This window comes from Parasteatoda tepidariorum, chromosome 7, assembly GCF_982258835.1.
Source record: "Parasteatoda tepidariorum strain Cologne lab strain chromosome 7, Ptep-v5.0, whole genome shotgun sequence".
Lineage (NCBI taxonomy): Eukaryota > Metazoa > Arthropoda > Arachnida > Araneae > Theridiidae > Parasteatoda > Parasteatoda tepidariorum.
The window spans coordinates 113,769,129-113,781,451 of NC_141761.1; the positions used below are offsets into that span (position 1 = coordinate 113,769,129).

Below are 12,323 nucleotides of genomic sequence, written 5' to 3' on the forward strand. Positions count from 1 at the left end.
GATTTTCCTTATATTTCGTCCTATAAACTGGTAACCATAAGACAAAAGATATAATATATAATTCCTTTTGCAGTAAGTATCATTTATAAAATGTATTTTATAAGTAAAAATAAATAAAAGTTATTAAGCTCCCCACTTTTTTTAATAACACTTAATGTACTTAGCACCAAAAAATATCGTTAAGATTTAAATTGTTGGTGTTGTCGAAGGCCATTAAGGCAAGGGGTGTCACCGTTGTTGTTTTCCAGTGGCGCCATCTACGGTCAACAATTTGACTTCTGCCACACCACTACATCACATCCGTTTCTAAGGTGGACCCATTTATACATCCATTCCTTCACATACCGTAATTTTGACCTAGCCCAGAGAACGATCCATCTCCTATTCAGTACCCCCAGAGGCATAATTTGTTATGCGAACATGGAGCACTTAGTGACTCGACGCATTTAAATGCACCAGTCACCATTTACTACACGGGGAGTCTTCAGTCGTCTGAATTCGAACTCCTGTTCACACGAACGTGAGTCCAGCGCCCTGCTAACCAACTATCCCGGAAGAAAAATTTAAATTAATTTTATATAATAGGCTCAATGAATTCCCCCCCCCCAAATATTTTAATTTACAATTTCTAAAAATAAATGACTCGTTAAAGGGTGAGTTAAAACAAATTTCATTAACTTTTAGGCTCATTTATTAGAGTCTATTAAATGTACGCGTTTTTCACAATCGCAGAAATGCAATACAAAGAAAATACATCTATATGGTAATAATATGGCATATGGCCATGCTAAAATTATAAATATTCGCCCGCCATAATTTCAGTCATTACAGAGCAGGCTTAAAAGAGAGAATTGTATTCTAGTGACCTAGTGGGGAAAAAAACCTACCAGAAATTGAGATAGATTGAGGATATTTCATCATCGGCATTAATATTTTGGTAGTAGTTTGATCTCTTGTGAGCGGTTGTAAGATATTATGTGCTTATGCGCATTGTATTTTTTGTAAAACAATTTACTTATTATATGTCAGTTAGTAGATGGCAACGATCGAGTAGAGTTTTGTGATCGCCATGGTGATAGTTTTGGAATGTTAATAGTTTTTTTGAATGAGTGTCAGATTTTCTTTGGAATGGCAATACTGTAATATTGTTCTTGAGTTAAAATTTTTTCCCTTTTATTAAACGTAATAGTAGAGTTTTCGTTATTAATTTTTTCGAAACCCTTTGAGTTTTATTTGAGGTTATTTTTAATTTTGTATTTTTTGACAGCGGTAGTCTTTTCAGTATTGGTTTATACAGAGTTGGGGTAAAAATATATTTGAGGTTGCCCTCTTGGCGAAATTGGCGATTTTTGTTTGGCGCCATTCCTGTTCGAGCGGAGCACCGTGCAAACAGGAATAACGACCAGAACACAATGAAATTTCAATAAAATCGAAGCAAAAATTAATGGAGTAAGCACAGAAAAAAAGGGAAAAAAATCGATTCACTTTATTTATCTTGCATATTCTCACTTTTAGGTACACAGAATTCTCTAATAACAGTTAGATATTGTTTAAATTTACCATGAGTACAATCTGTTATCCTCCATGCCACATAAATGCGGCGAAATACGAATCGAAGATGGCGTTGAACATTAAAAAATAATGCTGAAATCTAAATCAACTCGAATCACGACTGGGTTTCCAAAAAAAAAAAAAAAAAAAACTATAGACGTTCCCATAAATAAAACAACATCGCCCAGCTTGCCGATCAACCTCGATCACAACTTGGCGAGAATCAAGGGACACCCTCAAATGTAGTGTAACCACAGAGGGTACAGAGCTTAAAATCACCTATAGTTTACTGCTAAATTAATAGCCGATTTGATTACTCACCTAATTGGCGTTCCACACATTTGGCAAATAGGAATCCTGGCACCAGCAGCAACTTGTTGTTTCATCTGACCTCTTCCTCTTTTCGGTGCTGGCCTGGAACCGGCTCCGAGATTCATGGCCACACCGGATTGAAAATCTGAAGTAGTAGTGCTAGTCAATGAGCTGCCTACATTCCAACTTTGTGCCTTATTGCTCTGAACAACGGGATTGCGGGGTTTTGGGCTGGTCATGGGAGCCACTTTCGGGCCAGAAGTAAAAGAGGGTGGGGTGGGACTAGGTATTTTAGGGGTAGGGGACAAAGGGGATTGGTATTTAGGTACGGAAGCGGCATGTTGGGTTCCTGGAGGTGGACGGTAACTGGGTATTGTAGGAGTTATATTGGAAGTCAGTGCAGGATCTGCTGGTACAGCAGGGGCATTCTTTTGAGGTGGCCACACAAACTTGTGACCTATACAAGAAGAAAGAAAGAAAAAGAAAAGAGAGAAATAAAAGTTGGAAGTATAATTTTAAATAAAAAAGTTTTCAGTGAGGCATTGATCATTTTAGTGAGGCATGGTCATTTTAGAAACAGCAACTGAATGATGTGATCTATAAGCTCGATGACCGAATAAACTAATCTGAAGGAGGTATATGCAGGGTGTTCTGTAAACACCACCCTGCATATACATATAAATACGGTCCATGTGCATCAAAGGGTTAAGGGTTCCCTTCAAACATAAAAAGAAAAAAGGAATTTTGCTTCCTCCACGGAATTTCTCTGCTTATTCGGTAACAAATTAAGATTTTTGAATGCTTTTTGTTTCATTCTGTTCATTAAACTTAGTTACTGAATTTTAAATTTTAAGGATTCAGGTATTCCTGAAACTTTGAAGTATTTAAATTTTATAATTTAGATTACAAAATCAATATATTGATACATTTTTGCATATGAATCAAGAATTTTTTTTTTCATTTTATATTTTAGTACAAATATAATTCCAATAACATAACATTTTTTGCTTGTAATTAGAGCACCAGAAAAAGAATATATAAAAGGGATATCACCGTCCCACCTGCGTTAAAAAATAAATTAGAATATATAAGAGTAATAAAATGTAATAAAAAAATGTTTGAAAATATGTATAAAGATATTTTGTAAAACTGAATTACATAAAAAAAATGTGGATAGTTTCTTTCCTTGTGTTTGTAACACTATCTCGCCAAAAGTATGCGAACACGCGGTTGCTATGATGGTGGAAGCATAATAGTGTGGGGGTGTTTGGACTCGTTAAATCTTGTGGCTGGAAACATGAATTCTGAGATATGTCTGTGGACATTCTATGGCAATATTTCAGGGAAGGCCCATTTTTCTTTTTCAGCAGACTTCATTCACACACTTGGGTTGGACTGCCCTTCTAAGAGTCTTGATCTAAGAGTCTTGATCTAAATCTCATAGAATACCTTTGGGACGAATTAGATTACGACATAGCCAGACTGCAACGCACTCACTTCAGCTGCGATGGAAGTCAATTCCTATTCAAGTGTGCAGATGCAAAAGAGGGACCAACATCATATTAATATGAGCCTCAGGACACTTTTGGTTAGATAATGCAGTTTTCATAAGTGTTGGTTATTTACTACTTTTCGATTGCAAGCCAGTCATTTATTTTTGCTTCAGATGCCAACAAATTTATACCATTGAGCCGACAGATTCATTTTGGCTTCTATAACGAATGAAATGTTCTTGGCTATACTACTATACTAACCAGCTGATGATGACTTCAAATCAGCAGAAATTTTCATTCGCCTGATTTTTTGACATTCGCCTCGAGCACATTTCTCTAGAATTTTTATTCGATATAAAAGATTGGTTTAGTATATAATTTTAAATATTTCTTAGAAATATATATAGTTTTCATTGATTAATTTGATATTCATAGAACTATAAATATAATTTTATTTTTAAATATGCAGGTAAAAATAGATTGTCGTTTTGTTCTGCAAAGGGAAGAGATTTTTTTAAATGCTACAGTATTCTATCAACTGTTATGTAAATTTTCTTGGGGGATATTTGTTAAAAAAAAACACAGATGTGCTTTTTAATTTATGTCAGAATTAATTTTGTTCCAAGCATAAATTTTTCATTATTAGTGCGATGAACATAATATTTGCCCCCCCCCCCCCAAGAAAAATAAATAAAAATTCTACTAATTTTTGATTTCTACTCCCTTGTTATTTAATATTTTTTTCTGAAGAGCTCTAAATAAAAAGAACTGAAATAAAAAAAAAAGCTACCAGGTGTATTTTTCAACTTGTTTGTGATTATTCAGTTTCAAACTAACCAACGAAATGCGTTTAAATCGTGGCAACTGATTTTTTTTAAATACAATTCGGTATTTAAAACGATTATTAAATATTTGTTTCTCTGTTACAAATCAGCCACTCACTATGAGGAACGAGCAACAGTTATAAAATCCTGAATCTATTACTTTTTAACAGATATTTTTATCAGACTTGTAATGTAACACATATTCTAAAGAACTGCTAAGATTTTAAGTTATTGATATAAAATGATGAGTCCATGGCTTTGGATTAGTTATCTGTATTGAATACTTTTGTAATAAAACAGCCCTAACAAAGTAGTTCTTCAAAGTAACAGTCAGTTCTAATTCGTTTTTCGTTCATAATTCTTAATTCATTAATAAGTTAAATAGAACACTTCAAACTGTCGTGCATTATATGAAAACAAGCATGCAAACTTCAACAAACGCAGATTTTATACTGGCATTGCGTGAAAAAGAATGAAGCTCATAAATCCAAACAACAATGCACTTATGTCCATGCCAATAAATTGCAACATGCGATTAACCTTGTTGTAATATTTTCATTCAAATTGACTTTTGATTTTTATTTCATCAATTTCTGATTGATCAGCTTCACCAATTACGCTCTAATGCTAAGTTATGAACAAAAATTGCATTCATATTTTCCTATTAAAGGTTTTTTTAAAACTTATGAGATGGATTTGGCAGAGTTTTAATTGAAACGAGTAGATATTTTTCACCAGATTTAAATTGAAAAAAAAAAAAAAAAGGAAAACTAAATATGTTTTTTCTTTCTTTCTGGTTACACTAAGAGTAGCTTTTAGCTAGAAATTGTAGCAAGTTGTGTATGTTAATGACCGAAACGGGTGGTTGTTGTTAATCACATAATCGCTTTGAAAAATGTCCGAAATATATACCATGTTTAGTTAAGTGCCCGGTATGCCCTACGTCAATGTTTCTCTAAAAGCTTAGTACCACTGCCAGGTATACCCTACACTGATGTTTTTTTTAAAGTTAAGTGCCACTGCCCGTACTCTGAACACTGATGTTTTTCCTAATAACTGGTAAAACTGGCAGAAGAAGAATTATATTATTATCATTATTCTTTCACCATTTCAAATTTATATTCATTTCCACTACTGAAAATTTTGATACTTTTAAAATAAGATGAAATATGAAAATTTAATTTTTTATCGAGCTATACACATAAATTGTATACTACTATTTAACATGTTTATAGCATTGTGAACACTGTAAAAGTCATTACAAGTGAAGTGTTTTTCCTCGGAATTGTTTTCATAGTTCTTCAAAATTCATTTCGGAAACAAAATAAGTTCATCCGTAATTATATAAGTTCATCCGTAAATTATCAAAATATTTTTTACTTGGTTTGTACCCCCCTGGAAAAACTGGTGTCAGTTTGGTAAAAAGCAGTTGAAAATTTAGATTTATTGTATTTAAAATATTGTGGTAGTATAAAATAAAATGCAATTAAAATGCATGTTACAATCACTTCTAATTTTTCCTGAAGCGTATAAAATCTGTTTTTCATTTTTATTTATTTAACGTGCGATTATCCGTGAACTTATCGTTTTAAATGCATTCAAAAGCAAACAGGGATATTACTTCACAACTCTTAAATTTTTTAACAGCTAGTTTTTAAATGATGTTAAACATTAATTAATTCTCATTTTTATTTTTAATGTTTTTTACACAAATTTAAAAAAAAAATCCAAAAATTAAAAAAACAAAAACAAACATAATTCTAAAAATGTATTTATTAAACAATAATGTTTCTTACTATTATAAAGCTATAATTTGTGATAGACTATTGATGTATAAACGGGATAAAGTTGCTGGTATTCATAAAAAAGCACTCACTTAAAACTTTAGCATAAAGTTAGAAGAAGAAATTAGAAAAAGAAAGAATATGATAGAATGCTGGGGGGAGTGTTAAAAACATGCCCCTTCACTTCAACGTTAGAGGATATTAAACAGCTCACAGCAATAAGGACCACTTTACACATACAATGTAACACATAAATGCATAAGAACAAATTTATTTACTTCAATTAATGATGACATATTTACGGGGTTTGGATAAAAGGACTTTTTTCTTTCTTCTCCTTTTAGATTGTTTTACTTTTAAATTTGGAATTTTTACAATTTGCAACCATTGTGCCTATTAGCCAGATAACTCAAAATATTAAGAATGAATTTAATAACATTGTCTGTTACGAAAAAAAAATGCATTCTTGGCTCTTTTATTTTACCTTTTCAGAAAATCAAGACACATTTATTAAAAATTAGTGAATCACAGAAAATTTTCTTTATTAATTAACAGTGGTAACTCAAATTTGAAAAAAACAAAATCAAATTGTTATAAGCTCGAAAATTCACGTATATATGATCTAAAGCAGCGATTTACATTCTTTTTCAGTGACGGAACCCTGTACGATTCAACTTCTTTTTGTGAGACCCTGACTTTTAATATATATTAGAGTTAGAAACATTAGTTTTAAATCTCCATACTATAAATTTAGTCTAATTATATTAAAACTCTCAAACAATTTTAAGTGTAATTGTATTATATTAAGCATAACACTCATTAACCCCGCATTTAACTAAACAAATCTAAAAATATGAATACATATACAAGTTTAATTTATTAAATTAAAATTAAAATCCAGATCCTTGCTCGATTAAAGCTAACTTTGAAAAAAAAAAGAGTCAAAATATTGATGTTAGTATAGCACCTTAAAGTCAGCTCATTTACTGCTTACCTGGGCCTCCACCTGGAGTACTTGAAATATTTCCAGAGGGTACTGAAGGACATATCTGGGGAGCTTGATTGACAGGGGTTCCGGGCTGAAACAAATAAGTCATTTGAAAATTCTGAAAGTAGATTCAAGTTTTATGAATCCTTTGAGTTAACGTCCCTCTGAAATGAAAGGGAAAAATCGCGTTTCACGAGCATTAAAAGTTTTGAGTTAGATAAATGCAGTTAACCTTTTGAGTTGCAGATGTGTCCCTTTTAAATATTTTTTCTGACACTTTTATTGCATTTTGCTATTTTTAATCATGGAAAATACTTTATTTGAATAAAGTTGCTGTGAGCCGTGATAGCTCTGGGGACAGAGCGTTCGCCTTCCATTGAGGTGAAACGGGTTCGAATCCTAACGACGGTTGGTCGATACGAATTCTGCATCCGACTCGCAACAACCACAGTGCTGACGTAATATATCCTCAGTGGTAGACGGATCGTAAGATAAGCTAACCGTGGGAGGTTTTCATGGTTTTCCTCTCCTTGAATCGCAAATGCGGGTTAGTTCCATCAAAAAGTCCTCCGAGAAGGCGAATTTCTCCGAATACTTGATTCAAGAGTTTCCTTGTCTTCTGGATCCGAGTCAGGTTTAAAATTACAAGGCTACGGGGTTGAACATTAGTAGTCGTAAACCCAAAACTTGGGGCGGCTGTTCAACGACGGTCATAATTATAATATAATAATATGAAATTGATCAGAAATTAAAAAACGGTTATCAAATAAAATTAATTAAAATAAAGGCTAAATTATAGGAATCAAATTTGTGCTATGATTTAGAATCCAATAAAAGTAGTTTGAAAACTTTAGAAACGAAAAAAAAATGAACAAATTTTTTTTTGATTTCATATTTTAGTAGAAATATAATTCCGATTGTTCAATAGAGTTTTATAGTAACTGCCAGACCATTATCTGCCTGACAAAAATTATGAAAATATATTTATCTTTGTAATTAGAACATCTGACAACAATACATTAAAGGGACACAGGTGTCAAAGGATGAAAGAACGAATAAATTGAAGTGTGCAAACATTGAAGTAAACGTGAATGTAAAAAAGTTGCAGAATACAAAATCTGGACAAAAGTATCCGGACATGTTATGATGGTGTTTGGCCGTTAGTTACTGTGGTTGGAACTCTGAGATGGACCATACTGCACTCCCGACAATCCCCATTTCTCCTCCACCAGGATGACTGCTCCATCCATTCGACTTGGGTTGGACTGGCCTTCTCAAAGCCCTAATAGAACACCTTTGGGACGAATTAGAGAGCAGATTACTCACTGCAACTCACTCACTTCATCTGTGATGGAAGTCCTATTCAAAGACTGGTGGAGAGTGCCAAACCATTTGGGTGTCCGAATACTTTAGGTCAGAGAGTGTATTCCGGAAGAAAAAGCAGAATTTACCGCTTTGAAAGAAGGTGCAGTCGGAGGTGCAACAGAAGGTTTGAAAACAGGGGAGGTGAAACCTGGCTGTGGGCTTTGCGGAGCATCAACGTGGTGCATATCACTCTGTTTCTGAAGTAAAAATGAAAAATTACATTTAAGTGTAAAAAACATCTATGTAGTTTATTGAGATAAAATACATCTGTTTCCCTCTATAAAAATTTCTGTAACTAACAGCATTCTGAAACACCTTTGGAAAAAGCATAGCCATCAGGGGTTATAATGGTCATTTAATTGAAGAGTTGGTGCAAGGTTACAAATAGTGTTACCACCATTATAAATGAGCCATGGTAGAGGTGTTCATAATATGCTGTATATTAAATGCCGAAAGTGGTTAATATAATTAAGTTCTAAACGGGAAATACAAGTTTCAGTATTAGAAAACTAAGAAGAAGATCAAATGTTTGGCGCAAAAATAAATATATAGCCCCTGTTCTTGCTACGGTATTTTTATTCTCATACCTTTCTCTATCGAATCGCATTTTAAATGCTTCCGATTGCAGGTATTATGCTTAAATATTAATTTAAAGATGTAAGGTTACAATGCTAACAACGTGTAATACTGATATTCTTTGGTATAAGAAAAAACACTATAAACCAACATTTTTGCAAAATACCTATGTACAATTAATTCAAAATTCACAGCGATTTTTTTAAGACCACGTTATTCACATTTATAGACATTTTATCTAGACTTCAAATATCGATTTTTAATGTTGAAAAGAAATTAAATCGTGTTTTTCTTGAAAGGATCTTGGGAATTAAGAAAGATGCTAAAGTTCGAAAGTGAACATTTTCCCCATCTATTCTTTTCTTGTTATTTATTAAATCTAAACACTAAATAATGATTGCAAACGAGAGTAGAAAAAGTAACTTTGTGGTTGAGAATAGCAACTAGCTGTTTGTACTCAAGTGGACGTTACGTATTCTTATCTCAATAGAAACGTATTTCTATTGGTTGCTATCTAACTGACTGATCATTTGATAGATCATTGATCAAGTGGACGTTACGTATTCTTTTCTCAACAGAAACGTAATTCTATCGGTAGCTATCCTACTGATTAATCAACGATAGATTGCCAGTGGACAGGTAAATGAAGTAACGTCAGCTTAAACATATCTATTTTGTTTCTTTTTGTATCACAAAAATGTGTCAAATCCAATTTAAAAAACAATGCAATTAAAAAAAAAATAATGTCACTTCAAACAAACACATACATGAAAAGGTACCGGAGAAACACTTCTATAAGCATTTGGTGAAAGTGGAGCTGACATTTGATGGCTCGGTGTTTGAGGAGTTGGACTTGTTGGAATTGTCATAGGAGGTGGAACATCCGGTCTGGAAAAATAAATAAATAAATAAAATTCGAAAACTTCATACCATACACAACCCAAGTCAAAATTCTTGATGGTCCTATCAAAAAATTTTGATGGTTTATGTTGGTTTCAGTGCGGTTCATGATGGTCCCCATCACCGAACACTTTCCATTACGTGTTCATGATTTTTGATATGCCAGCAAACTTTCATCATTCCATGATAGAAAATGCTACTTTAATACTTTGATGGTTAACCAAAAAGAGAAGTTTGACTCTCATGGATCCATGATGATCCGTGATGATATATGATGGTTCCAACAATGCATTTCCATGAGGGTTTAATGGGAATTCTTTTTGGTTCTCAGGAATCAGAACAATTCGGGTATTTTTATATTGGACCATCATAAATCAATCTGAATTCCTACATTGGGATGGTGGTTGTTCTTTCCAACATTTGATAGAAATTCGTGATGGTTCAACATGAACAAACCATCAAAACAAGTTGCTATTCTTATGTCGGACCATTAAAAATCAGCCCGAACTCCTACATTAAGGTGATTATTACCATCAAGAAATATAATGGCTCATGATGGAATTATTGATGGTTACCATCAAGAATATATTCGTCCATCAATGAAAAACCATGAAAAATTTTGATTCGGGAAATAAGATACGCAATTGTCGTAGGAGATTCGTCCATAGCTCATTATAGTCATGTACTTGTAAATAACGAGAAAGTAATCATTCATTTAGAAAAAGATAATTTTACATTTTTATCTATAGATAAACTCCTGTTTGTGAAAATTGCAACACCATGAAGGAATCGTCATAATTGAATGAAATTTAATACACAGTTGAGTGGTAGTGGTACAAATAAATGATTAAACTTTCAAAGCAAACAAGCAATAACAAGAGATCGAAATCAGTATTTTGTGTAACCACCACGCTCCGCAATATGTGCTGCTACACGACATGGAGTCAAGCAAACTTTGAATGTCTGTATGAGGAAGAGAATTCAATACTGTTTGTATGCGTAACCAAAGTTCGTCTGTAGAAGCAACAGGACGAGGATTACGAGCGAGACGCCGACCAACGAAATCCCACACATGTTCAATCGGCGACATATCCGGGGAATACGCCGGCCGAGGAAGAAGTTGTACCTGTCGCGATGCAAGGAAGGATTGAACAGTCCTATCAATATGAGAGCTGGCATTGTACTGTTGAAATACAGCACCTAGCAAGGCTTGAAGGAAGGGAACAGCTTGGGGCTGTAGAACTTCACAGATGTACCGGTTGCTGTTCAGATTACCCACAATTCGTAGCAATTGAGATCGTCCATGATATGCTATGTCACCGCAGACCATAACCCCGGGTGTTCGTCCTCTGTGGCGTTCGATAACGCACTCCGGAAGATGGCGTTCACCGGCATAGCGTCTGACACGAATGCGGCCATCATGGTACCCCAAATTGAAGCGAGATTGGTCAGAAAACACGATACGCTGCCAATCAGCAAGCCAGTCCCTATGCTGGTTGGCCCATTGCAGCCGCAAGCGGCAAAGGTTTAGCGTGAGGGGGATCCTGTATAAAGGAGTCCTTGCTCGCAGTCCACGCTGCAGCAGACGTCTACGAATTGATGAAGCACACAATGAAACACCTGTAGCTATTGACCACCGTGCTGCCAGTTGTCTAGAGGGAGCCGTACGGTCCGTTAGCGCAACGCCGAACAGGTGTCTATCATCGCGAGCTGACGTGACATGGCAGGGTCCACTCCCGGATTTCCGAGTTGTCCGACACTCGTCCATCCACTGCTTTCAAACCCGCATCACTGTGCTGCTGTTACGCTGCACACGAGCGGCTACTGCACGATAAGATAATCCAGCTTCACGAAGGCCGATGATTCTCCCCCGTTTAAATTCCGTAAGTTGTTGAAATCTCGCTCTCTTTCGTCGAATAGGCATAAGTAATGACTAAGCTAACGGTTACCACTAGCAGATAACCACCGATAACCATACTCGCTTGGCTACAGCCGTCTATTTATTCGGATCCATCCGCCGTTCAGAGGGCACTGCTCAGCATACGCATGCGCTACGGGTCTGAAATTCTAATCATTTGCATATCATGCTCTACTTTGCATTTCCTGAAAATTTCAGCTCCCTCGCGTAAGTCCTTCATGGCGTTGCAATTTTCACAAACATGATTTAATTACTACATTTATGTGTTTTTCATGAATCAACCACTTTTTGAGACCGGGCATAAATATAGACTGGGCAGGATAAAGATAAAACTAGTTTCAAGAAAAGAAATAAAGTGTAGCTGAAATTACACAAGAAAATTATTGATATTGTAGATTAAAAATAGAAACATTTTTGAGAAAAGAAAAAAAGTAAATTTAAATACATCGAGATTATTATTGTACTACGACGTTCTAGTGATTCAGAAACTGTTCTAATGCGAATTTTCCGATTTATCCTTTATTTTACATGAATGATATTTACAATTTCATTTTTATCACTCCAGCTGGCATTAGTATTTCCTGGTGTCTATATTACTAATCTTGAAAAGAT

The 12,323-nt window shown here is 34.5% G+C and overlaps 1 protein-coding gene across 4 annotated transcripts in view; it reads right to left on the minus strand.

Moving 5' to 3' along the window:
- Positions 1–12,323, minus strand: part of LOC107442323 (PDZ and LIM domain protein 7) — a 79,622-nt gene that overhangs the window by 12,657 nt on the left and 54,642 nt on the right. Inside the window, exons 9-12 of one of the 4 annotated variants that reach the window (XM_087168497.1) lie at positions 9,661–9,781; positions 8,404–8,514; positions 6,959–7,043; positions 1,873–2,008 (exon numbers count right to left, since the gene is read on the minus strand). In XM_087168497.1, coding sequence (XP_087024623.1) covers positions 1,873–2,008; positions 6,959–7,043; positions 8,404–8,514; positions 9,661–9,781 — 453 coding nt within the window. Of the gene's footprint in view, positions 1–1,872; positions 2,321–6,958; positions 7,044–8,403; positions 8,515–9,660; positions 9,782–12,323 lie in introns of all 4 variants that reach the window. The other 3 variants (XM_087168495.1, XM_087168498.1, XM_087168496.1) reach the window with 3 other exon arrangements.